This window comes from Scatophagus argus, chromosome 14 (assembly GCF_020382885.2).
Source record: "Scatophagus argus isolate fScaArg1 chromosome 14, fScaArg1.pri, whole genome shotgun sequence".
Taxonomy (NCBI): domain Eukaryota; kingdom Metazoa; phylum Chordata; class Actinopteri; family Scatophagidae; genus Scatophagus; species Scatophagus argus.
Window position 1 is genome coordinate 19319454 of NC_058506.1, and position 27994 is coordinate 19347447.

The 27994-nt window shown below is 43.4% G+C and overlaps 3 protein-coding genes across 4 annotated transcripts; 2 read left to right on the forward strand and 1 right to left on the reverse strand.

Moving 5' to 3' along the window:
- Nucleotides 1–4211: 4211 nt before the first annotated feature.
- On the forward strand, nt 4212–6015 carry LOC124070979 (glucose-dependent insulinotropic receptor). Its single transcript, XM_046411378.1, has 2 exons — nt 4212–5030; nt 5339–6015. The coding sequence occupies exons 1-2, from the start codon at nt 4463–4465 to the stop codon at nt 5893–5895; spliced, it is 1125 nt and encodes a 374-aa protein (XP_046267334.1). The 5' UTR covers nt 4212–4462; the 3' UTR covers nt 5896–6015.
- A 1975-nt stretch (nt 6016–7990) lies between these two features.
- On the reverse strand, nt 7991–17419 carry LOC124070978 (dual specificity protein kinase CLK4-like). 2 transcript variants are annotated; one of them, XM_046411377.1, is made up of 14 exons: nt 17012–17419; nt 13659–13747; nt 13261–13349; nt 12803–12897; nt 12213–12372; nt 11581–11647; nt 11296–11409; nt 10438–10604; nt 9558–9652; nt 9338–9467; nt 9120–9202; nt 8970–9049; nt 8484–8574; nt 7991–8400 (listed from the first exon to the last, which is right to left on the reverse strand). In XM_046411377.1, the coding sequence occupies exons 3-14, from the start codon at nt 13289–13291 to the stop codon at nt 8248–8250; spliced, it is 1266 nt and encodes a 421-aa protein (XP_046267333.1). In that variant the 5' UTR covers nt 13292–13349; nt 13659–13747; nt 17012–17419; the 3' UTR covers nt 7991–8247. The 2 variants fall into 2 exon arrangements, with proteins under 2 accessions (XP_046267333.1, XP_046267332.1); XM_046411376.1 differs by having other exon boundaries at nt 7991–8403.
- Nucleotides 17420–22573: 5154 nt separating this feature from the next.
- LOC124070710 (rho GTPase-activating protein 22-like) lies at nt 22574–27805 on the forward strand. The gene is made up of 9 exons (XM_046410866.1): nt 22574–22879; nt 23800–23913; nt 23991–24198; nt 24296–24428; nt 24650–24723; nt 24911–25032; nt 25421–25655; nt 26066–26998; nt 27295–27805. The coding sequence occupies exons 1-9, from the start codon at nt 22828–22830 to the stop codon at nt 27530–27532; spliced, it is 2109 nt and encodes a 702-aa protein (XP_046266822.1). The 5' UTR covers nt 22574–22827; the 3' UTR covers nt 27533–27805.
- The last annotated feature ends 189 nt before the right edge of the window (nt 27806–27994 follow it).

Consider the following 27994-nt stretch of genomic DNA (forward strand, 5'->3'; position numbering starts at 1 on the left):
TAACATCATGATGTTAAAGTGTCAGAGATTTGGCCATTTGTTTTTGTTAGTTTCGTTGTTGTCTCTGATCAGGCACAATCCCAGGAGCTCTGATTCGACCCTGACTCTGCTGCAGGCCACACCGATGTGTAACGGCAAAGGAAAGCAGCACTGAAATCTCACATATCTACCATCTACACCATCAACATCACCTCAACAGTCCTGTCCTAGATGAGCTATTTTCCTCACAGACTGATCTTCCAAACCTCCTCGCTGTAATGAGAAAAAACTCAGCCGCTCCTTCAGATTGGATCTCAGGTGGACTTGGAAGAAACGGTCACAGAGGTTGGAGGATGGCGCTGGCAGGGGTGTAAACAGGATCCCGGCTCCCTGGGTGCTGCTGGGCACTGGACACAATTACTGCTGACCCACGTTTTGTTTTGAAAGGTCCTGAAAGGTCTAGCAGGGGTGAATAACATTCCCACATTGTGTGTCTGTTGGAGCTCTTTTGGCTTGTCGGTGGGGGGGTGGGGGGTTGATATAAAAGGATCTTTCCTGTCAGGCTGCCGTGGACTCACACTGGACCTGGTGAAACTGCTCTGCTGCTGTGGGCTGGCTGTGACTGTAGTGCTAAGTTTAGAGGATGCGTTTGTGTGACTGGGACATGTTTAACATGTTTACCAGATTCACAAGTGTGTTAGCGTGCTAACACTTGCTAATTAGCGCTAAACGAAGGGCACCATTGAGGCTTGAGTTAAATGTCATCGTTTGTAGTCCAAACAGTGAAGTACTCAGGTCGCAAAAGATAAAAAAGCCTCCAGCTGCATGTGGCGGGGCATCAGCTCCAAGGCTTTTTCTAGCAGTTAGACTAACACAAATGGACCCTCAACACATTTTATCACCAGATTTAGAAATCATAGACCGTTTCCACAGCAGTCATTTTGAGGAGAAGCATGAGAATGATCCTGCCTGTTTAAAGCTATGACAAGCCAAATGTCTACTGCGAAAGGTCTGCCGTGTGTACGGTGGCTGAGAGAGCTCAAAGCACTGCAGGCAGACAACACACAAGTAAATTAAGAAATCATTTTCAGCAGTTAGGGCACCACAGTGGTGCAGTGGCTGGCACTGTGGTGTACCCCGCCTCTCTCCGTAGGCTCCAGCCCCCCCGCGACCCTGACGCATAAGCGGTATAGAAGATGGATGGATGGCTCTTCAGCAATTTGACAACAGCATTTTGGAAACGTGCTGCACACCGTGTTACAGTTAGAGCTCAGACTGTTTGAGCAGTTTTTAAAAGAGGCATCACTAATATCACAGTGAAATGAAACTTACTGAACACATGATGCACAAAAACCCAGTCGTGTCACAGAATTTTAACAGAATTTTTGTAATTCAGCAAACTTTCAGAGTGAGTTGTGGGTGAAAACCTGTTTCATGTTTCTTAAAATATGATTCATTTCAAAGAATTGCAATTGAAATTGAAATTCTGATCCTTAAAGAATCCTTTCATTTAGTCCTAATGTCCCAATGTTTTAGCAGGAAATACGTCAACTCATGGAAGCAAGTGAAGTGTTGTTTCCTTGAGATGAGTAAAGAAACCCCCACGAACATTTCCAGTCCTCATCTTGTTTTTCTTTTCTCACAGACTATAGCTGCTGCTTACTGGTTTGAGAAGCTGGTGTGATGCCAGGTGATAAATTGAGTGTGTACACGAAGAAAGCATCATTAGCCAGATCTGTTTGTTTGTGAATCTTAGTGGAAAATGGCCCCGTCGTGCCAGATGTCTCTCCTGGGGACTTGGGGGCCAGAGTGGAACAGCAGCCAGCAGGGTTAGAGTTTAACTAGACCCGTTCAGCTCTGCTACGTGTTCCTGTGTGTAATGAGGCATAAACTGAATAGATCAATAAAAAGCAAAGAAATGCAGAGAAATAAATCTACAGATGTGTAATTATTTTCATTCTTTAATTTCACCTCTGGATCTATTTTACATCATTGTATTTCATTTTTCCTCCTGCATGGTGTGATTTAGATTTAAATTAAACTTTAGTGTCTTTTCTTATTATGCATACCATTGTGTGGTGGCCTAATAATTTACATTTAAATGTGGTGAAATGTTAATGTAATTTGGTTTTCACATTTTGTTGCTTTTGTTCTTTATGGTCACCATAAAAGAAAACACCACAGAAAGGTATTTTCTGACCTTCTTATACTTTCAAGTTCCCATTTGAAAGTTTACCGTTATGGCCTGAAGTAACAAAATGAAATTCAGAGTTTCTCATTGATATAATTAACCATACAACAGCAGAAAAGACCCATGAAGTCAGCGAAACAACTCAGCAGTATCTACTGAAAAGGTCCAGTGTGTAGAATTTAGTGGGATCTACTGGCAGACTGGCAGCTGTTTTTTGTCACCTCAGAATGAGCCTCTTGTACCGACAGAGGAAGCAGGTCCTCTTCCACAAAGTCCACCATGTTGCACTGCCATGTTTCTACGGAAGCCCAGAGGGAACAAACCATTCACAGGCTTTACAGAATGCAGTTTGCATTTTTAGTGACGACTGTCGATTCTCCCACAGGCGTGGAAGGGGAAGGTGAACAAGTACAGCTGCAGCACCACAGTCCTTGTGTGTTTTGAACTGAGTTGGGGTGTGTTTCATTGCTCATAAATTCAATTGTTTATTTGTAATAGTTAAGACGGTATTGCTTCTTTCAAAAGTCATACAGTCCGCAACACAGAGACACAGAAGTCTCCCGAGTGATGTGACAACACAGGATTTTAATTATATCAACCTCATTTTGCGAGAAATCGTGTTTGTCCTATCAGGAAGCCCACGACCTGTAAGCCTTTGTTGCCATGGAGAGTCGGATGTGTGAATCAGAGCTGCTGTACATTCAAAGTGCTTTTGTCGCTGCAGCTGGGAATCAAAGAGAACACCGTGCAAGTAAACCACTCTTTAAACTGTTTCATGTTTAATCAGAAGTGCAGTTAATCTCCGTCAGCGTTGCCTCCTCTTGCTGTACAGACTTACAGATTTGACTCCTCACGAGAGAAACAGATGTTTTCTTACAGCTGCTCATCTTTTGCACTAATGATCCAACTAGGAGTTTCATGTTCAGTCTACAGTTTGGATATAATTCAAGCCAATTAATGTGCATTACGGTGTTGCTCCAGGTGGGTTTTTTTATGCTTTTTACAGGCGTTATAAAGTTAACATCAGACCCAACTGACTCTGAAACAGCTCATTATGGATCAGGAGACATTTGGAGAAAACACGCTGTGTGAAGGACAGGTACCGCCGCTCCTTCCTGTCCACTGCTGTCGGACTCCACAACAAGCACAGCTGACAGACTGGACATTTAAGCTGCTGAATGTGTTAACTGGACAATAAATCATGTGCAATAATGGGGACAAGTGGTCACACCAGCACTACAATAATACATGTGTAGTAATAAAGTGCAATAATCCTTATACTCATGTAACACTAGGATCAGTACATACATACGTACCCTGAAACAAATCTGTACAATAATCAATCCGTCCACTAATCATGACTTGAGGGACTCTAGTGTGAATAGTATTTTTCTTTTCTGTACTGTGCTGCTGCAGGTACTTGTTTCCTGTGTATTTATTCTTTTTGAATGCTCATCCTTCCCTTATCCTTGCATGCTTTGCACGCTCTATATCCTGTTTGCTGCTGTAACACTGTAATTTCCCAGTTATGGGACTAATAAAGGATTATCTTATCTTATCTTATCTTATCTAAACACAGATGTTACTAATTAACAAACACTCTGTTCAAGTGTCCCAGAAAGCCTTGACAGTGTGACAGTGAGCCAGTATGAACAACAGCAGGACTCCATCATTAAATTCATTATTCACAGCTGTCCTTTACTGTGACATGTTGAAATGTTTCTTGTTTAGCCACTTACTCATCCCACAATGATTTCATTCATTGGTACTTTGTAGTACATTAACCCTGACAAAGCCTTAGTTTAATAAAATCTTATCGACTAAAAATTATAATTCTAGTAAATAAGTAGAGCTCGTCCATCTCAGCGAAGAGCCAACAGGGACAAGGGTCAATCCCAGAGAGGCAACAACAGGAAAAGATGAGCAGAGGAAGGCTGTGTGTGTGTGTGTGTGTGTGTGTGTGTGTGTGTGTGTGTGTGTGTGTGTGTGTGTCTGAGGGGAGGAGACAAGCGAGACCTGCTGATAAAGCTGTGAGTGGTTTTTGTCCTTCTGCATTAGTTGAAGGGATTTTAAGGACACTGATGAGCATGGTGAGATTGGATGGATGTGTTCTCAACTTAACCTTTGATTTGAGCCACAGTGGAAACATTTACATGACATTGGATTAACGCTACAGGACCATATTGGCTGACAGAATTCTTCATCTTGTGGTGATCAGACATACAGTACAGTCACACGTTTGGCTACCAGAGGAAGTACTTTGATGTAATATTCGATTTTCAGTATATCGACATGTTGTATTTGTGCGGACATGAGAGTGCTGTACCCTCTGTTAGCATGACTCCTGACTGCATGGACGCCAACAAGCCGATAATCCAAAGCGACATGAAGCCTCATGTGATGGGAATTATCCTGAGCATCGCCTCTTTCCTCATCATCTCGACCAACCTGCTGGTGGCAGCTGCTCTACTTAAACTACTCCTTAGAAAGAAGACCCAGAGCTGGTGCTTCGTCCTCAACTTGGCCCTGGCTGACACCCTGGTGGGTGTGGCCATCACTGGCCTGGCCACAGAGGACTTCAACAGCAGCAATATCACTCAGAGCCAGGACAGCCATGTCACTGCTGATCCTACAACAAACGTCACGCCTTCCGCTCAGGGCAAGATTCGCTGTTTGATGCGGATGGGCTTCGTGATGTCCCCCTGCACAGCATCTATCATGTCCATGTTCCTGATCTCACTTGACCGCTACGCAGCCATCAAGATGCCCCTGAGGTATTCCCAGCTGTCAGGGAAGGGGACAGCAGCCGGGTTCCTGCTGGTTCTGTGGATCAGCGCCCTCACTATAGGCTTCCTCCCAGGTGAGAATCACAAATGCACAGGTGATTAATCGATCTATGTTGAGTCAGGGTAACAGAAGCAGACAGAAAATAAAAAATGCAAGTCGTTGTGTTGTTGAGGCATGCCATCTTGCAAAAGGTACGGACAAGCAAAGGTTGGGCAAGTCAAGTTCAAATAATGCACCCTGACAGTTTATATCTATGTAGATTCCTCATTGAGATAAATGAGGGTGCTGCATTTTGTGAAACAGTGCATCTGTCTAAATATAGTCAGATGTTGACGTTGAAGATGACATTGGATAACATTTTTGCCTTTTGTGATCCCTCAGTCACGGTGCGGCAGCTGCAGACAGATGGCTATGATGGCTTCTGTGCGTTTTTCTCCGTCATTCACCAGGTGGGCATGATCGTGTTATTCAGTGTGTGCTTCTTCCCTCTGCTCTCTCTGTTTGTTTTCATTTACCTGGACATCCTGAAGATTGCCTGGATCCACCAGAGGAGGATCTGCCAAGTTAGGCAAGCTGGTTCTATAACTGCTGACCACAATGACCAACAACATCAGGAGCATCATCATCATCATCATCATCAGCTGAGGAGCTACTGGAGCCATGTCAAGGCTCTGAGGATGGTGGCAGTGCTCGTGGGCTGCTTCTTGGCCCTCTGGTGCCCTTTCTTTGTGGTGTGCATTGTGCAACTTCTGTGTAAAAGCTGCAAACTCATCAACGTGTTGGAGAACCATCTGTGGCTCTTGGGATTGTCAAATTCACTGATCAACCCCCTGGTGTATGCCTTTTGGCAGAAGGAGGTGCGGCTGCAGTTAGCAGCCATGTTTTCCTGCTTTACATGCGGATTACTCGCTGCTGGACCTCCAGGTGTCACCCACTAAGTGTCTCTAGTGGAGATAGCCACAACCCTTCACTGTTGCAGCCAATTATGAACAAGGACACACTGAAAAAAGAGAATTATTGGAGCAACTTAAATGAATTGCTTCAGTTGGTAACAAGCAATTGAATTGAGTTTATCCAACAAGTTATATTAACTCATTAATTTAAAATTAAGTTGGACAAACTCAATTCAATTGCTTGTTATCAATTGAAGCAATTCAGTTAAGGTGGTCCACGAATTCTCTTTTTTTCAGTGCACCACCTTGTGAACTGAACTGCAAAACCAGAGAAGCAGTGGTAATCAAAACATAAATGTCAACATGATCCGCAGACCACGCAGGACCTCAAAGTTTGGGCAATCAGAACGGTGACTAACAACTTCTTCCTGGTTCTCACTCTGTTGTGGTCAGGAGTTTTATTAAAGTGATAGAACTCCTGTATAATTTAAAGATTTGATCCACAGTTTTCAGTGAAACCAGCAGTGTCAGACACCAGGGACAGCATGGGGGAAGGAAATACTTCGATAGACTGGTTTCACAAACTGTGACACGCATTCCTGTTAAGTCCACATGGGTTTAGGTCTGTCCCACTGTAGAATCAGTGAGTCCTTTATGCACACTTACTGCATGTATGAAAACCCACAGAGACTTTCAGAGGACACTGCACATGTGCAGCTCGGGGAAAAACCCATGAGAAACTGAAAGAAAGAAAGAAAAAAATGCAAATAATTTAAAACAAACTAGAATTAATATAATGAAAGTATACATGCTGATGTTTGTTTCGTGTTCTTATTTGGCACCTCCCAAACTGAAAATGTTAGTTATGTTCATTTATTTTTCTGCAGTGAGAGTTGCAGGTTTGGCTCTGACTGACATTGTTGGTACTGATGAATTGTATTAAATGCATATAGTTAACCAGCTGGAGGATGTTAGCCCTGGCTTAGTCCCATTTGTGATCTGAGTGTCCTCATTTAATCTTTATTCAAATTCCATGATGAGTCATGCCATGCTGTGAGTTTTGAGCTTAGGTACATAACCAACACTGTACAAGAATATGAGAAAAAGGAGGAAAAGTCAACATTTCCTGTCAAACAGAGCCATGGGAAATGCTCTCCTACAGACCTGAAGCTACTTTGTTTCAACCAAAATGTCAACAACTGATTTTATCCTGCTTTTGAAGAGTGGAAATTAATACACAGTATGATTATAACTTGTATTTCTATCCAGTGAATTAAAAAAAACCCAAAACAAAACATTTGGATGGAGCTGAAAATGTGTAGTCTACCAGCAGTCTTTGTGGTTGTTTGTCTTGTAACGGCATAGTGATGCTTTTCCAAAAATGTTTGCATCTTGTTTGATTTGATTTTTGCTGTAATATTTATCTGATACAAATACCTGAAAAGACTTTGAATAGTTGAAGCTTCTGCACCTCCTCCTCAAATAAAACTCTCCTCAGCCTTCAACACGTGCATCATTTTGACCATAACCTCACAGAGAGCGAAGCTAACGGTGCTTTTTAAGCCACATCGATTCATGAAGTCAAACTTGTCCAGTTTTACCACCGGAAAAATCCTTTAACTGCTCTCTAAAAATCCTGGCATCGGATTTTTGTTGTCTCTTCTGTACCATGTAAACTGTGGCAGGACGGATCGCAGGTAGCCTGCATCAAAAGTCATGAGACTGACTGGAACCCATGCCATCATATGTAAATTGTATGCCTCGGCCCTGGGATCCACTTTGGTTTATACTGTTTGATTTGATAGCCTTAAACTGATGGTTCTCAGATAACAGACGAGCCCGCTGTTTATCATGTAAAATTTTATAGCTGGAGAACGATTCAGTCATGGAAACTTCCTTGGCTGCTTGAATCTTGATAAATATTGTCCATTTACGTGTCTTTATCAACAAGGTGATGTCAGGGATTTTACTAATGTTTACTTTAGCCTGAGAGACTGCAGTGTCTACACAGAGCCTGATTGACTGAGCTGGAAATAGAGCTAATTTACCTTTGGCTCTCTCATCGTTTGTCATGTCATGCTGTGCTGGGTTGTTTATGTATACATCGAAAAATCACTGTGCCTGAACGTGAACTACGGTATCCTGGGTGAAAATGCAAAATATTTATTGACAAACTGCTGACAGAAATGACAAAGAGACCAATGAAAGAAAACATGGAATTAACGACAGGAGGACTATTAGATGAAACGTTTCACATTGACAGGAATGCTCTCTGAAAGTGGTACGACTGTACATGAAACTGAAAATCATCCAACTCATCGACTCAGGACTACAAACCCTGCTCAGTGATCACAACACTTAATTTACAGGCTAAGGTAGATGTTGAACGCGTGTGTGCTAACTGCGCTGCTGCTTCTGCGTCCTCATCGGGCTGAAGAACGGGTGCCACAGCGCCTCCTCCAGGGTGATCCGTCTGCAGACGTCGTACTCCAACATGCAGCTGATCAGGTCGAACAGCTGCCGCTCTTCCTCCGTCTTCCTCTGCATGTACTGCTGAGAGACAAACAGTCACTCTTAACTTCCTGCTGCTGCCTCACAGCTGCAGCCGATTGGCAGATTTGAGGGATGAGTACCTTGAGAGGTTGACAGTGTTTCCTGATGTAATCATCAGAGGAGCTCTGCTCGTCCCAGTTCAGATGCTCGTTGTGCACGTAATGCTGCTTTCTGCACATACCACAGTCCAGACACATGAGTTAAACGGTTAGTTGTTTCACGTGAGATATGACAAATTTGTTTCCAGCGCTCCATGTCAATCACACCTGCAGCACTGGAGAACTGTACAGAGCATTCATTTGCATGTTCTTTTGCAGATTTTCTTGAAATTAGGTTAAACTTTGGGTTTGGATGGAAACTTTTGTGTTGCATTCAGGCTCTTCGTCTCAGTTTCAGCAGTACAATGCCACGGTGCAGTGCAGGGTGAGAGCAGCAGTTCCAGTTCCGGTTTTCTGGGCATTAAGCTCCTAGCTGAGTCTCTGGAGACCCTGAGGCCGACCCGGATCACCTCCTAACCAACCTGGATGAAATTGGGATGTGTCCTGCATGTATGTGTGAGTGGTCACCTTGTCTGTTTGAGCAGGTTCGGAGGAATCGGTCCTAGGACTTTCTCCATCATGGCCAGATGTTCTTTACTGTCGTGGGTCTGAAACAACAGACAGACAAACTTACTACTGCTTCTCTCTCTCTTCCTCTGTGTGTGTGTGTGTTTATACCATGAAGAGTGTACGTCCCAGATAAAACTCCATGAGAACACAGCCCAGACTCCAAACGTCACACGACTGGTTCCAGCCCAGATCTGAGCACAAAAACATGCAGTTAAAACAAAAAACACAGATCATTTAACTTGTGGGCATACTTGTCCAGTGTAGTAGTTGTGTGTGTGTGTGAGCTGTGAGTGTGTGTGTGGTGTGTGTGTGAGCTGTGTGTGTACCCAGTATGACCTCTGGAGCTCGATAGTGGCGTGTGGACACCAGGGATTCATGGTGCTCGTGGTCAAATGTGGCGGTGCCAAAATCCACCACCTTCACATCCAGACTCTTCAGTTTCCTGTCTTCACAATTCTGTCACACACACACACACGCGTGTAAACAAACCTTCGCTGCTTCGCTGAAATGACTGCATGACAAGTTATTTTCTCCGCTTGTTTTTACCGTCTCATCTTTGTGCACCAGGCTGAAGTCTGAGCAGACAAACAGGATGTTCTCTGGCTTCAGGTCTGTGTGGGTCAGCTTGTTACGATGCAGGACTGTGGAACACACACACATATTTGAAGTGTGTGTTTGTTGAAAGCTTTTGTTTCTCTCGCAGTTTAGCAAGAAGTTTAGTTTTGAGTTGAGCATCACATGTTCCATCCAAAAGTTTTAGACAAATTTACTGACGATGTGAGGAAAGATGATGCACTTTAAAGAGCATCGGTTTTGGTTTTGTGTACACGTTTTGAGCTTTCTGTCACCAAAAACAGTGGAGTTGAATGGATTTTTTTTTTAAATCAAACTGTATATTTATTTGTTAATTGCTGAATTGTTAATTGCATAATCATTTTTTTTGTTTTTTAAAGCAGCTGTCACTCAGAACATTTCATTTTTTTATTTCCAATTGATTAAAACCAACAAAAACAGTGTAAATTTAAATATTTGCTAATTTTACTGCATACCTGACAAAACTTAATAGTTAGTTAGGCAAATGTAATAAGTTTATTGTCCCTTGATCAGCTACAGGAAAGCACTGGTCCCAGGGACACTTGCTTGTGTTTGGATATTTCTGATGCTAAATGTGGAATATTTCAGACTGTTTTCATCATTGCTGGTGAAGAAGACCGTTTTGACTTGAACTACTGGCTGAACTCACCCAAAAGTTTCAAATGCAGTTTGTCAGCCAACATCTCTACACTTCACTTTCACCCAAACCAACTTTAACTCAGTAACTAAAGTGTCAACAACACCAACATTAGCGACAATGTTAGAGGCCAGAAGTCACGGGGCTGGTAGAAAGTGGCTAACATGCACACACACACACACACACTGGACTCACAGCAGACGGCTCTGACGATCTGGTAGGCCATGTGTCTGATCTGCTCCACGCTGAACGGCAGGAACTCGTTCTGTCGCAGGAACTCGAATGTGCTGATGCCGAGCAGCTCGAACACAATGCAGATGTGACCCTGGTGCTCGAACCAGTCCAGCATCCTCACACAGGCACTGGCAGAGGACAGAGAGTCAGTAATCCGTAAACATCAGGTGTACCATCTGAACAACTGAAATTCTCAAGATTGCAACTCAAATGTCTTTTTAATTTCTAAACCGCCGTATTTCCTCAAATGGTGACCAGAACCCTTATTTACCTCAAATGCAGGGACGCAGGCTTATATTAGAGAGAGGCCCTTATAAAGTATATGTGCTCATATTTAAGTATGAAGCCTCCTTGTCTTCTGATCTGGTAAACTTTTGTTACTGCATGTTGTTTATACCACAAAATATAATTTGGCTGGGGCGTTAACACATGTACACTCATAGTGACTGAAATGCAATGTTAAAAGTTAAGATGAGTACTCCTGAAGTGCTGAAAATAGCAAGTTTATATAACAAAATTTATTAAAGTGATGTGATGTGAATGTACATTACATAACAGGCACCAGGAGTTTCTCCAGCCTTGTTTTTTTCCCCGCAGGGCAGACCTTTATTTGTTCAAGTCAACCATTATTAGACACACGACTTTCACGTGACTGTAAATTATTCCCAGGGCTAACTTATTTTACACAGGTGTCAATTGAAAACCAAAAACCTAACCATCCTTAGCTTTATCCCACAGATAAAACAAGAGCACGGAAAACTAAACTGAATCTTTTCAGTTGTCCTCCCTGATTTCCTCTGAGGCTTCTGCTGCACTCACAATCGTTTGTCATCATCCAGGCTGTTGATCTCCTCCAGCACTGCGATCTCAGACCTCGCTACCTCACGGAAACAGTCTATGTTCCTCACGATCTTCACGGCTACGCGCTCCTGTCTGCTCAACACACAGGGGCAAGCAGACATGCAGGAAAAGACACGACTGCACTGATGACACAAACATGAATTCTCCTCCATCCAGTTTATGTGATGGTTAAAGTGTTTGCTAATAACATACAACAGAACAGCCACCTAACAGTTACAAGGTTCAGTCAGCGTGCATGCTTACTTGTCTCTGTCAATACACTCCACCACTTTTCCAAAGGCTCCTGCTCCCAGAGTACATACCACCTCATCTGAGACACACACAAGGACACACACAGTTATTTGGGTCAGCAGCATTGGCAAACTTCTCAGAGAATATTTCACCCACCAGAAAAACATGAATATTTGTGAGTATCCCAGTTTGAGGGTTTCTTCAGTAGCAGCTCAGTTGTAGCTTTTTATTACAGAGGATACAAATCAGCAACTCCAACCTGACTGGCCTAATCATGACATAACAAAAAACACCAGAGAGTGAATGTGGGGTCTTTAACCTACTGATCTTTACTCCAACTCTTACATAAAATGAGTACAATTACAATATTAAGTAGAAGAATAAAGTAGCATAAACTGGATATACTTAAGTAAAGTACAAACAGATCCTCACCCCTAATTTAAAAGTCCAGAAAAAAATCTGGCCAACAGACCTCGAAATTATTTTGACAAACTGCCTTCCCAGAGTTTTGCAGTGCCGGAAATTATTTCTGGAGTTGCTGGTGATGTGAGTGTGCAGTTACCTCCATGCTGCCCTGTCAGAAACACCAAAGCTATCACAAGGACAGAAAAGACACTGAGGACAAAAAAGTTGGTGTCAAGTACATCTTTCTTTCATCACGAGGCCGATGTCATAGACCAGGTGGCCCTCTTCATCGTCCTCGCAGCTCTTTCCCTTTTGACTCCTCTTCACTCCATCATCAGCGCCGTTGACAGCATTGTCACCAAGAAAAGCAGATTCAGACTGTGACGATCTGTCGTCAGGCTGAGTGCAGCGTTGGACACGGGCGATTAATGGTAGATGTGGTTGTGTTTCGATCCACGCAGGTGGACAAGACAGATGGACAAGAAAGAGACAGGATGTCACTTTGTTTATCGCAAAAACTTTGGGGGACATTTGAAACTTAGGTCGCACAACTTAGGTCGTTCAGTCCTCTTCTTCATTAAGATAAAACCATCAGCAACCCAGAAAAATTATTTCACAGATTAAATCATGTCAGAAACAGGAGAATCTGTCTTTATACTGAAAGCTCTCCGAATATTTAGCATAACGATAAGCCAAAGCTGCTGTATTTGTTGATGAAATAAATAAAATTCATTCAACAATAAGTAAATATATTAGATATCAAAACGTTTGACAAAGCAAACATAAAAGTAAATGAAAGATCCTTCATGACAGAGGAAGACACTCGTACCGAGTTACCGGCTTCGGTGGGGGTGCAGAACGAGCGTTGGTTGAAGCTTCCAGTCTTTCTGTCAGTGTGGACGTCTATTTTGGGGTCAATGTCCTCTGCCAGCAGAAAGGAAGAACGTCCCAACATTGGTTGGAACATTGTTGGATTTTATTATTTTGTTATTATAACTTCGATCCTGAAATCCACACATATATTCTTAGGTATTACTATATACTCATTTGTTGAGGTCTCATTTATCTGAGTTATCCACTGCTAATTAAGAGGTAAACAGCAGAGCTAATGTCCAAGTTTCTTGCACAATTTTCAAAATTCAATTTAGCCGCCACTCTAAGATGAATAGTAATGAGCAGCTAATGCAATGAAATAGTCAAGAGTAATTCTCCTCTGGACAGAAAAAAAGAGCTCTTTTCCTTTCATACTTCTTGGTGAGTTAAAGACACAAGTTGAAATAAAGTTACCTGAACCACAGCCGTCGTCCTTCCTGCCCATAGTGCTGCTGCACACCACTGAGCTCTGCCACAGCAGCTTGCTCTCTCTGCTCCAGGCTCTGGGATGGATCATAAAAAGTGATTATTCATTCATTCACTGGCATTAGCATTATTTACAGCTGTGTACAGCATGCTGTCGGACTGTCGCTGCCTGACTGCATTGAACTGAAACGTCCATGCCAAATGTGATTATATGCTTCATTCTGGATGAGATTTTTTGGACCAACAGACTGAATGACTGACCTTTAATGCCAACCGTTTTAGACAAAACAAAAAATGCATTCATGTCCAAACATACGATTCAATCCACATCAAACTAGTTCAAGTTAAGTGGTTAAACAGAAAGGTTAGGGGGTGTTCGGCTGTACCTGAATGAAGAATTTGCTTCCTGAGAGTAAAGTTAAAAACTCTGCAGCTTCTTCGTCTGTTTCTCCTCTCTCTGTGTTTCTGCCACACTCTGAAACGGGACAAGCGTTTAATATGCAGCTAAATGAATACACCTGAAACGTCACGTTCGGCTGTAAGGAAAGGTGCAGGAACTTCACGGTTCTTCTTCTTTGGTCTGCCTGGCATTCAAACCCTCCTTCCTCCACAGGCTTTGGTTCGCGATTCCCTCTTCTCTGTTTTCAAAGCTATACATAGTGTTACATCCCTCCAACCCACAAACCTATAGGTGCCTCTATCTCCAGGGCTTCCCTCGCCCTTTGGAAGAGGCCGAGTTACGACCCCCCAGCCAGCCGGGCAGCTTCCAAAGGGGCGAGATGATAACATGAAACTAATGTTCCCTCTGGGGAAATTAGGTTTCTAGAGCAGTCAAAGTAAAACAGCATAAAAACAAGGATTAAGTTTCAATAGAACATTTCCTGCAAGATTTCTTTCCTTCTCTGGATGGAACTCATCTGGTGTTGATTTATTTATGTGATTTGATGGCTTGAAGTTAGCTATCAAGTGAGAAAATTAACAATAACTGTACGGTAGCGTTAACCCCCCAGGCCCACTGGCTCCTCCTGAAGATGTAAACTTCTTCTATAAAGTAAAACAGTCCACAATCATGTAGTTTAATTTTTAAAATGTTATTTTAATTCTTGAGGAAGTTTCTTATTCAGCTCTTAAATTATTCTAAAATCATTCTTAAAATGTGGTTTTCAGCAAACAGGAGTGCAGGAGTGAATTGTGGGTGTTTCGGGGGACAACTTTCAGCTTTGAGTGCAGTACAAGTTATGTGGGATATGCTCAAAATAAACTCGTGTGACCAAGCTCATGGCCATGAAAGATCATGTCACCAAGTCCAAAAGTGAGGCTCGCTAATGTGGTTTGTCAGTAAAACCAGAACGAGCTGGTTTTGGTCTGACAATAACAAAAATATGGAATATCATCTTGTCTTATAAGTAGATATAATATCATCAGCCTTATAAACTACGTCCTTTAATTTCAGCCAAAATCAGATTCTGCATGAGCGACTGACACCTTAACAACAGCATGTCCACAAGCTCACAGTTTGTGGTAGCAAACCCAGCGCTATGACAACGTCTCCTTGTCCCTTCCACAAATAGCAGACATGCCATTCACAGCGGACGGTTTCTCGCTTACTGACTGTTATTTCTTATTCATCTTTTCGTCACCTCCTTCTCCTCTCCTGCAGTGTCAGGTGATAAGCGTCAGTGCCGCCTACAACTTGCAGAAATTGCCAGATTTGTGTCCTTATTTTTTCCGAGGAGGAAAAAGTAAAGAACAAGCAAGAATTTTCCTTTCACAAATTAATATTTTGAAATCCAGATAAACATTAAGCCTCCCAAGCAAGCTATTCTGTAGATGTTTTTTTACATATATACGCCCTGTGTTTTTGTTGGATACTGAAATGTTTACACGTGTTGGTTGACTGCCCTATAGGAAGCAGCGTTGCTTTTTATAGCCAACAATGTGAAGGAGGGTTAGTGGTTCCAGAGCAGGCCTCCTCGCCTCCCTGTCTCAGGAATGGATCTGTCTTTCCGTGCCACCAGCTGTTTCCAATTGGCTGTAAATCAGCGCTGAGGGCGACACACTCCTGCTGACAACCTGCAGGACGGTTGACACTCACTTAAGATCCTCCAACACTCACCACTCACAAGCTGCTGCCAGGAGTGTAGAGGCCTTCACTCTGCATACAGCTTGACTGGCTAACTAGACTGGTACAACAAGCTCGTCCTTCTCAGGAAACTGTCGGTGTGGTGCCCCCCTCCCCCACGGGTATAAAAAGTAATTGTGGAAATGTGAAGTGTTTGCCATGCCGACGACGTATGTCGTATCGGCGTGTGGACCAGTTTGTTCAGCAGCTTCTACAAAACTCAGCCTCTTCTCCAGCTGATCCATGATTGACTTCTTCCCTGATCCACACTGATGTTACTTTTCCTTGCTATTCTTCTTCTACCTTTCTCTGCATCTGTGGCACCTAGATGTCAAGCTACATGGTCACAGACCCATCATCTCTGTAACATCATACCAGTTGTTGTGTCATATGTTTTATTTATAACTGTTGCTGTTGTCCGTTCTTTTCCTTGTGGAAAACAATCACCGGTTTGAACAGGCCCTCCTCCTGTGGCCCTGCTGATTCTTGAAACTGTGGCTCCATTTGTTTCTGCTCTGAATGGGATATGATCTGACTCAGTCTGGATGCCTGAGATAGGTGACTGGAGGCTTTAATTGAAGGGGAAGATTTGGCCCTATCGGTTTTACTTTAACTGTGCATCTCGCACAGCTTAAAATACACTTAGATGAAATCTAACAACGGTGAGATCTCTATAAACAGACCAACACACACAGCTCTAACAATTAACACTATGCCTCCTGCCTGCTCCTGAGTGCAGCACTAATTCATGGAGCATGCTAAGGATACTGAAACACACACACATGCAATCCGTGAGTCTTTTCACACCCTCATTAAGCATCAGTTAAAAGTCTCAATACAACACGCCTCTCTGATCGACCGGATCATATCCTGCTTGTTACTGCTAACCAGTAAGATGATTTAGAGACAAACCAAATGAAGATTTGAACAAAGCTTCTATTTTTGTCCGTGATAATTGGTCAGAAAAAACATTTGAGGTCACTCTCATACAGCTTGTCCCGGCTCACGTGTGTCAGCATGTACAGAACATGCAGTTATGTCCACCAAGACAATGCCTTTAATAGACTTGGTGGGGTGAAGTGTTGCAGTTAATAAAAGCTGTGCCCGATGAACAGGGATGTTATGGGGCTACAGCAGTTAGTGAAGTCAGGAGCACTGAAACAGCTAGCCTGGCTTTGAAACTCATATTTCGCACTTAAAAAAGTTGCACAAAACACAGATGTGAAGATAAAAAATATCAAAGCAAAATAAAATAATTTTAAACGTCTGCGTTTTATTTGTCAGTGGAACTTTTTTCAGTGTCTAATGTTTCTTTCAGTGCCAATACAACTTGTTCTGATATAGATGCTTCACTGTGCCAGTGTTTGCTTTTTGTTTTCAATGTCAAAATTCACTCCAAGTGTTCTTGCCTTTCCTTCTGTCTCTTTGTGTCACTGATATAAAGGCTAGATTCAGTTGGTTTCAGTTTCATTACAGTGAAGCAATTGAAAAAATAAATGAACGAATGAACTTTAAAAATTTCTTCTAACCTCCACATCCCCACGACCTAAAAGGTCAGTGTCACCCAGAGAGATTCCTGCCCTTGCTGTGATTAGTCGGAGTGATTTTTCTGCTCACCTGACTTTTGTATTGAAGCTGTGATGTCTTTTGTTTCTCCTCTTCTCTGGCTCGCTGCTGTCTGCAGTCCTGTTGGTCTCTTTGGGTAACTTAGCCTCCTCTTCTTCTTGGATAGCTTCGTCCCACCGGTCTCTCCCAGGGGGAGTACAAACACTTGTTGCCACGCCGCCCAGCAGCCAAACAAGGAAGGACAGAAATGGCGTCCGAGGTGCAATAAAACCTAATGTCCCTCAGAAAACCAAGACGTGAACATTCCTGCGCACCTCTAGGCAGTAAAATCCTCAACCAGCTGCAGTGAAAAGGGACCCGGGGGGAGCTGCTCCAGCTTCGACCCCTGGCCTGACCCAGCACAGGCTCTTCTTTCATCCCACAGGAGAAAACATAGTATACTGTGTCCTATCTGGAACTGTGGCTGCGAGATGATTCAGGAGATTGTGTGATATACTCCATGAATGACACTAGACGCTCAGCACACGTTTAGCACGCATTTCATACTAGACTGCAGGACGTGCTGTATGCTCATTCAGTCTCATTAACATTCATACAAGACCCGTAGGTCCACATCCTGCATGCAATATTGTTTGGCTTCAGTGCCATTAAAACTGGTTGACTCTTGGGATTCAGCATAAGCAACCATGTGGTGTACCTTCAGAGGATTTAATTTTTTGAAGAGCTTGAGAGTCCCTGTACTGCATTAGTTGATTAAGGGCAAAAGAAGAAGCTGATTCACAGCGCTGGCATATTTTGTCCGTTTAACTGTTATGGCTGACCAATCTTGACTAATCTTCTAAATCTTCATTCATTGCTTCTTCTGTTATGTTTTATCAAAGGATTTAGACCCCCAAAACAGGAACACTCTGTGCTCATTCCTCAATTTGGCATTTAATGCTGGCATCCCAGTTCTTGAACAGCATCTACTCCTGGCAGCTAATTCACAGCAGACTTTGTGATGTTCCTCAGGGCTCAAGTCTTGGCCCAATGTTGTTCTCTTTACATGCTTTGACTCAGAAACATCATGAAATAACAGAAACAGAGACCACTCTTCTAAAATTCATTAAGGGCTGGAGACTTGTTTTTACTACATTTTTGATTGATCTTACTCACCTCGACTGAGAAAGAAATAAACAGAGTTGTAACTAGTTTCATTCTGCTGATGTAAAGTCAGTGAGCAGCCAACGGAAGCTGTGTGAAAAATTAGACAAGGCCACCTGACCAGCCTGTAACTTCCCTTACCCTTCGCATTTAAAGGTCATGTTTTCACTATAAAATATTCAAACTATTTTTAACTTTACAACCTGCAACGGCTAAGCCTGACAGCATAACTAAATTTAACACCACAACACCAAGGCTAAATGAAATCCTGCAGTGGATGTGGCAGACAGACGCAGATCACAGATTGTCTCACCAAACATTATTTGCGATGTTTTCCATCAGCAGCCAAAGTTCAACGTTCCCGCAGTGACATCAGATACAGGTGTGGCCTGCAGTTTGTTGCCTCGTGTCATTTGTGTAGATTAATTCTTTAAAATGAGTGAAATCAGCCAGCCAGAGTGATGAGTCACCCACTGCAACGGTATACACTGTACACACCACTCGACTGCACTGAACAGCTTCGTGTACATTTAACAGATCGTGTATTTCAAATATTTCACCAATTAACTAGTTAACTTTGCATATTAAATGCAAGCAGAACAGAAATGCCACATTTTGGCCCAAACTATGTGAAAATATGAATGTTGACAGCCTGTGTAATTTGAACAAATCCTGTAAGTCAGATAGGTAAACAGCTTTTTTAGCAGCGTGGATGTTAAAGGTGACAGATGGAATTTTTACTGAGGCTTTGACGCACCACCAAACCAGGCTTGTATTTCTATCCTAAACCTAAAAAATAAAAATATCCTCACCTTTAACGGCATAGCTCAAATTCTGAAACTAGATGCTGACCGTGTTGCAATGGTTCTTCCCCTCCGGAAAGGTGATAATTTCTTTTAATATTTATTTAATTTCCTCTTAATTTCTTTCTTCTTCTTCACAATAAATATTTCAGCTCAGTGAAAACAAAAGAAATCTCCATGTTAGTAGATGTGTTTAAACCTTGAGGTGGACCAGTATTTAGGGCTGCTCAAAGATCCTGATAGTGAGGTCAGTTCTTCTTGACAGGGTCTGACTGCTCCTGGTGAGCAATATCTCCATGCATGTGATTCATTACAGACATGCAGTCAACGTGAAGAGGAGAGGAGGTGACACATTTCATTTAGCGGAGAGCGCACACGCACACACGTGCACACACATACACACACACACACACACACACACACACACACACACGCACACACACACACACAACACTTTGTAATGAAGAGTATGCCGTCCACTTGTATTGACAGACAGACATGAAAGCTCTCAGCTGTGATTAGTCTACCACACACTCAGTCAGGCAGCATTAATGTGTACAGTATTAGGTTGTGGTTGTGTATTTTTGTTGTCTGCGTAATATTTGTTTTATGTTGTATGTTTCCTGTTCTATTGTGTTACTTGCCTTTTGTGTATCTGCAGCTCCTGTCCTCATCTGGTTCCCAGTCCACTGATCTCTCTCACCTGTTGTCTCCGCCCACTTACCTGCCCCTGCAGTTTCCCACCGGTCCAACCCTTACATAGACATCCCTTTATTCTTCTGATCTCTGTCAGATTGTCTCTGTATCTCCACATCCCTCCTTATGTCTGCTCTCCTGGTTTCTACTTTTGGTCACTCACTGCTTATCTTCCTGTTTTGCCTTTGTTGGGCTGCCAAGCAGTGGATGAACATCTGAGCCAAAACTTATTGCCCGACATCAGTGCTGGTCATCGCTGATCCCTGCAATCAGGCTTCAGAGTCTGAAACCAGATGAGTGGAGACTGTTGTAGCATGATGAAGAAACATGTGGGCACTACAGGCCAAATAATCAAGTGATGTCTGGGAACGTCCTCCTCCGTTTGATTCTTTCAAATGTGTGTTTCCCCCGCAGGTCTGAATGCATATGGCCTCTCCCTGTCTGACTAAGAGTGACCCTACAGACCATTTCCTGCCTTTTGTTCTCATTTAAAATAGCATCCCTTCTGACCATAATACAACACAGTCACAATCCATTCACAATCACACAATCCTTAAGTCCTGCTTCAGTAAACTCACAGCAAACCTCTGAACTGGACTTGATTTTACTACAACAAGCAGCAGATTAATGCCCACAGTTTGGGGATCACATGTTTAATGAAAAACGTGTGGCTGTAAGGTTCACGTGTCCGCATACCTTTGGTAATATGGTTAAGTCTGGTGCGTATTTTATCCTGTAGGCAGAACAGTCGTAGATATTTGATTGCCTATATTGATCATGAACAAAGCTTTAGCAATATACTGTGTACTGTATTGTAATCTAGCCAACAAGGCTTATTGAATTGAGAGAGAGAGAGAGAGAGAGAGAGAGACAGACAGACAGAGAAAGAGAGACAGTGAGAGAGAGATAGACAGACAGACAGAGAGACAGACAGAGACAGACAGAGAGACAGACAGAGAGAGAGAGGTTCCACATATTTTAATTGAGTTCAAAAGTTGACTGGGCCGACCAGCCTCTCTCGCTTTTATGTCCACTTGAATCATGATGACAGTGTGTGTGTGTGTGTGTGTGTGTGTGTGTGTGTGTGTGTGTGTGTGTGTGTGTGTGTGCCGCAGCAGACCAGACTTCAGCAGCAGCAGAATTTGAGCCAGATCATCTCTCTCTCTCTCTCTCTCTTTCTTTCTGTCTCTCTGTCTCTCTCTCTCTCACCATCAGCTGTGATTACTTTGGTAAAACATCACTGCGTCGCAGAGAACCAATTTTCCTAATGCACAGTCTTTACACACACACACACAGCATGGTTATTGATGAGGCAAATGGGGAGGGGGGCAACAAGGGGGCACGCACACTGCTGGGAAATGGAGAGAGAGAGGGAGAGGATAATGGGAACAAGAGAGAAGGGCGAGTTGGACAGGGACAAAGAGAGGGACAACGGGAGGGACAGACAGAAAGGAAAAAGGGCCGGAGTGAAGCAGGAGAGGAAGAAGAGGGACGGGGATGGAGGAGACGTGGACATTCGTGGACATGTAGACTGTGTTCTGGAAACGGAGCACGGCGTCCAGTCATAAAGCAAAGGACAGAGAGGGAGACAAGGAAGGAGGCAGGATGCAGGAGGGAATACTAACATTGTCCCTTTCCTTGTGGACGGCGGAGTAGTAAGACCCCCCCTGGTGGAAGACAAAAAAAGGCAACGAGAGAAAGATGAAAGAAAGAGAAAATGTTCCGTCAGGATGGTTTAACTTTTTGTCAGCTGCTGAAACAGAGAACTATAGAGAAAGAGACAAGTGGAACGATCCTGTGACAGGCATCATGAAATACTCCAAAGATAGGAAGCAAAGTCAGACATCTCACTCCTGGTGCTTTAGCAGGCAGTTTTGAGTTTATGGGTGTGAACGGGTACATTCACCATAAAGTGTGTGTCCTCATTAAAGCCTGAAAAGGACAAATGAAGACTCTCTGTGTCTACGGTTCTGGATATGAACAGATGCACCTCAGATGATTTCCTATCCTGATGTTGGCTGATGTTTACCGAAGAACGAGCACATCCACTCTGAAGAAGTTTCTGCAAAGAGCAACTTGGAACATTTTGAAGGTTGCGTTGCATGCTAAGAATCACTGCATGTTTGTTTAGATTATTTTTTCTCGCGTTTTGAATTTTATGCCAGGAATTATTCAGGCATCACTGGGACATTTGTGTTTTCACTGGCTCTGTTGACTTTGTCTTGAAAATGAATCGACTGAAGCTACCTGTGCATTCATGTCACCAGTGGAGACTTCAAAGGAAGAAGGGCAGGGAACATATTTCAGAGTAGTTTGAGAAGCGTCTGTTTGCTCAGTTGGACGACGTTCCAATGTCTCTGTGACTCCATATTCAACAGGAACGTCCACCAAGAATCTCCACTCAAGGACCTGTACTATCCACCAGGAACTCCATAGCATATTTCCACATGAGGGCCTCTTTACTTCACCCAGGGACTTCCCATTAAGAATTTGTCCACCAGGACCCACCACCGAGGATGTGATCAGCTCAGTCCCCATCGGATACCCTGCCCCTTAAGGTTCTCTGGAAGCCCCCCTCCCCATCTACAAGTGACCTCTTGTTAACTGATGGAGGAATAGGATAGGAACCTTTCCTTGTTTCTAAGGTTCTGTGTTTATCATGATACTTTCTCCACGGCTTCATGTCCTTCTTTAGGCAAACTTGAGGTTATCGTTATCACCAAGCCTCCTTACTAAGTTAAAAATTTTTGCAAAGAACTTGTTTTTAAAGTTTAATATCTTAATGGAACTTCCCTTTTAGTTCCAAAGTCTCACCTGAAACCTTTTTTGAAATCTCTTTTTAAGGCAGTATACTGTATTTTTTTGAAGGGCTTTCTTCTACTGTGATGATTCAGCTGTAATCTCTTATTAAGTAATTCTTATTCAAGTCATTCTATACATTTTTTTTTTTAATTTTACGGACCAAGGACTCTGTAAATTTATCCACCATTTGAACCAATTTCATAAGGTGAAATTTCCTGCCAAGATGGTAGAAACCAAGTGATTTCTAAACTCTGGCTAAACCAGGACTCTGGGTGGTGACAGGGACCTGAGACTGAAGCAAAAACAAAACAAAACAAAAAAATCACTTGCGATGCAGTTTCACAATTCATCAAAAAACCTTCATATCGTTGTGTAGTTCGCACTGAGCATCTACTGTAGCTGCTGGAGCAGGAGTGCTGCAGCATGGGACTCAGCTGCTTCAAGTCCTGGAAACATGACAGTACAGGCCTCAAAGGTGAGACACACACACAAACACACACACACACACACCATCAACACATAATTTGTTAATCCCTCCACAATTGTGTGTGTTGCCCTAATTTGACCTTTGTTTAATGTTGACTCAGGCTTTTAAGGCTTCTATCTGAGGTGACATTGTGTGTGTGTTTGTGTGTGTGTGTGTGCTACACATGCATGTGTCTGGGCGTGTTTGTGATTGTGTGTTTGATGTCATTTTGAGAAGGACACACAGTGGAACGATGTAAATGATCCAAGTAGTTTTCATGACTGTCAGCTAAACCTCAAAGGAAAAATGTGACGGCTTTACTCAAAGTTTACTCAAACAGATCTTTAAAAATGCTGTGAAAAGCCTCTTAGGCCCCACAGGGAGTTGTGCCTCGAGTTGATGTCACTTCACTCAGTGGCAGTTTGGGCTTTGGTCTAAAGGTTTGAGGATGAATAAAATAAGGGGGTACAGAGCTGTGAAGTAGTGGCCGCTGGTGCTCGAGGCCAGCAGCCTGAAGCTCCATTAGCCACCTAACCTACCAGTAGCCACATTATACACCCGAATCCCCAACTAAATGGTCAATGATCAAGTGGCGTTGTGGGTAAAGTGGGCACCTTGAAATAGTGCTGCTGCATCAGTTTTGATACCTATTAAAAACTGTCCATTGTGAATATGAAGATGTTAGAAATCAGTGGAGTCTTCTTTTAAGCATAGTGTTGCTAGAAAACAGAAGTACATTTAAAGGACTTGCAGTGTTGCATGTTTGTAAAAAAATTAAAGAATACAGTGTTACATTGAACAGAAATTCTGAATGCACTTCAGCAGCATTGAGTTATTGTAAGGGTTAGTGGTGACAGACTCACATCTTGGCTTCATTATAAAAACTTGACTTGGACGAGCCCCCTAACAAGAGTCATGTTTGTGGGCAGGAAACAGAGACGTGCTGGCCAGTCCAGGCTCGTACTTCTTCCTGTCAAACAGTGCCGGTCAGGGTGACGAGTGGCTGAAGAGCCTCAACAAGGGAGTCTGGATCCCCTTTACAGGTACAAACATCCTGTCAGTCTCTAAAAGGTGTGTTTTCTTCAGAGCACAAACTCATTAAAATCTTTCTTCCTTGCAGGGGTCTTTGGTCAGAGTCTGGAGGAGACTGTGCTGTACGAGAGACGTTATGGGGTGCATTTGGTTCCGCTGGTGGTCGAACAGTGTGTGACCTTCATCCAGGAACGTGGCATGCATGAAGTGGGCTTGTTTCGTCAGCCAGGACAGGCCAGTCTTGTCAAAGAACTGCAGGAGGCTTTTGATGCAGGGGAGAGACCGTCCTTCGACAGGTACCATCCCTCTGCTTTTTGCCTGTGCTGTTTACTGATCAGGTGTTCTTTAAAGAGTTTTATGGACAAGTTACCTGGCTGTGTGTTTTGCCTGCAGCAGCACAGATGTCCACACGGTGGCGTCACTGTTGAAGCTCTACCTGAGACAGCTGCCAGAGCCTCTGGTTCCCTACAGTCGCTACCAGGATTTCCTGCTCTGTGGTCAGAAGCTGTCGAGTGATCGCGAGCTGGTAACTGCAGCTCTGTCCACTATGCTGTCAAACCAACACTACATGGTTAGGGTAGGGAAAAGATTGGTGACGTGTTCCTTTCACATGGGACATGAACGCCAGTCTCTTGTAGAGACGCCTGAAGAGGTCAAAAACTCCAGCGGGTACCTGTAAAAGATCCTCCTTTCCTCCTGTCTGACTGCCATTCTCTTATTCTGCTTCTTCCCTTCTTTCTCTGTCAGGGTTTGGGGCACTTGAGAAATCTTCTTCATGAATTGCCGGTTGCAAACTTCAATCTGCTCAACTTTATTTGCCAGTAAGATCTTCCCTCTGTTGTTATTTAGACAATCTGTAGCCAGGTTTTCTTTGATGTTTTTGCCTTTTAATATGAAACACTGAAAGAAAAAAAAAAAAGATGAAAATGGTCAAACTTGTTGAGATTTGGCAGGAAGATATTGTGAATTCTTTGGAATAATTATCAATGTGTGTATGTGTGTGCGTAGGTTTCTAAATGAGGTCCAGAGATACTCCAGCAGAAACAAAATGAGCGGACAGAACTTAGCCACTGTGTTCGGGCCAAACATCCTCCGGGCCAAAGCTGAAGACCCGCAAAGTATCATGGGAGGTGAGCAGACAAACTGGTCCATCTCACCCTGTGAACGCTGGATTCAAAATTTACAGCCTGTGACAATGTAGGCAAGAGGTTGTTTAGAAATGTGTATTTTGGATCCCATTTTTCTATAAATAGAAATCATTAGAATCATTTAAAAGATTCTACACATGGTGGCAATAATTTATGTCTTTAGGTCCATTTGATATTGTTCTGAGATATGCTGCATTATGCTGTGTTTTGACAAGTTTTTACTGGCATGTGAATGCGAGCTGATTATAGCCTCTACAATCTGAGCTACCTTCTGCTCCACCCAGAATCTCTTACTGCAATCAAATCTATATAAGAAGAACCTGAGAAACCCTGGAGGGTTCTTTGAGGATTATCTTAATCTGTGTCCTAGGTGCAGCACTGGTCCATGTGCTTATGTTGGAGCTGATCAGAGAACATGAGTCTCTATTTGCCAAAATCCCCCCATCCATCTCTGTCTGTCCACCTGGAGGTTCACATGCATCGCCAATTGCCCTGAGGCAACCTCATCTCCACCCGTCACCATGCCTCCGTCAGCTGTCTATGCCTCTCATCGCAGAGCACTTCAGAGAGCCCGGACAGCCTGCCTCAGATGCGCAAAACCAGAGGTACAACAGACCCCATCTAACAAAAACTCACCAAATAAACATTTCCCAGACTCACATTCTATATGGATACTTCCAGGTGCTCATCAAAACTGCTAGGACCTGGACTACTCAAACTCCTCTCCATCATGCAGACCTGGAAGGAAGATAGACTACACTTACACATAGAGAACATCATTCACACAGAGAGGAGTGGACATTAGTCATATTTAGACCATAACTTTTTCTACTCAAGTTCATTCAACCTTTTTCTCATCTTCATCCATCCTCAATACCCAATCGAATGTTATATCACTAAACCATTTATCACATCACACAGTGATGTGGTTCTTGCTAGTGAAATGATTTTAGATGAAAAAAATCACTAAGGGGATCATCATGAAAGTCTAACCTCTTTTCATTGCTTTTTGTAGCTATGTCTACTCTCCTGCTGCCAGGTCAGACTTGTCTTCTGGCCAGAAGAGACTTCTTGGCCATCGCTATACCTCCTCCCACCCAGAGAACTGCTTCTACCCCCTGCCCTCCTCTATTCGGTCCCACTCTGGCCAAGGCAGCATAGATTATCAGCAACACCATGCTGGCCAAGAACCACCTGATGCAAATATTCCAGCCTCTACAACCAGCCCGCAGCTACAAGACCGACGTCCAGACAGCTCCAACTCCAGACAGATGGTCATGGGCTGGGAAAAGGGCTGGCCAGGAGATGCAGCTGCTGGTTTCTGGAGCTCTGGCACAGAAGGGGGTGGAGGGCAAGAAACAGCCAGTGGGGGTAGCAGTGAGGCCCAGGAGGACAGCATTCTATCTGCTTACGACAACCTGGACAGTGCGTCTAAACATGAGAAGATGGAAGTTGTTTCTGCTGATTATCTTGAAACCAATGATCTGGGAGGCCAAATTAGAACATTTGAAGAGGAGCTAGAGGAGGCGAGGCAGACAAGGGATTCCTCCTCCTCATGGTCTTCCTGTGAGGTTCTACCATTGGATGAAAGCGGTGATGCTGTGGGTGGGGTTAGTTCTGTCGTGTCACCAAAGAGACTTAACAAGTTACCTTCGAGTCAGGTAGAAGAAGAAGAAAAAAGTCATGAGGACAACAAGGACAATGATGGTGATGATGATGATGATGATGATGATGTTGACTTCCACCACCCTAATTCCCCAGCCTCCTCTTCTGTGCTAAGTGGCAGCGCTTTGAGCACAGGCAGTTCAGAGGTGTTCCTCCCCTCAGGTCCTCCAGACGTCCAGGGGCCTGAGCCTCAGTCACAGCCCAGAGACGCTCACTCACTCTTGGCTGAGCTGCAGCAGCAGATGGCCCAGCAGAGAGCCGAGTACCAGGCGAGGATTCAGAGGTGAGACACCTGAACAAAGAGAAGGGTGGCATCCTCCTCTCCCCCAAACACATTACTCATCCTCATCATTAAGTGTTCATGGAGACTGGAGATATGTCTTTATTGAACGTGATGGGAAAAGCAACAAAAATATCTACAGCAATTAGAGACAGCGATGTTTTTAGTTTCTGAAAACAATTACTAAATGAATAAAAATAACCTATATGATAAAGGATTTTTTCTCCAAGCATGACATACATATAATTTGTTGTATAAGCCTCTGCATGTACACTATGGTGTATCTGTGTGTGCTGCAGGCTGGAGCGCTGTAATGATGTCCTCAAGCGCCAGGTCGCAGTGCTGCGGCTCAATCTGGAGCAGCAGAAGCGTAGCCATAGCGTTGCCGAGGTCAAGATCCGCAACATGGAGCGAGCCAAAGCTGACGCCGACCTCCAAAACACCACTCTGCAGAGAGAGATGGAGCTGTTCTTCCAGATGTATGGGGACGCCAGAAGAAGAGGAGATGAAGGAGGAAGAGGAGGAGTGAGTCTATGAAGATGGACAAAGAAAGAAGGAGGAATTCTTTAAAGTGTATGGAGAGGTTAGTGGAGTAAAAGGCAGAAAGGGAGGGTTTGGTGGACAAAGCTTGTTGAAAGAGGAAGTGAAAGAAGAAGATCTTGACAGGAGATCAAGCTCCTCTGAGTGGATCACGAACGCATCAAACCCCATAGGAAAACAGTTGGGGCAAAAAAATCAATGAGCAATGGTCTAAGACATAAGACAATCAAAAGATCAATCAAAAGACATAACCAGCTATTCAATCAGTTGACTCAGACTCAGGCTGAGTTGATTTGAGTTAAGTTTGTGGTTTCTAGAAGATGGCAAGAATATTTGAATTTGAGGAGCAGCGTTGGACACTGGCAAGCTTCTTCACCTTAAACGCCTGGATTTCCCCGTCAGCAGGCTGTTAGATTGGTTCACTGGAACAACCAATGGATGGTGTCAATGTCTTTTAAC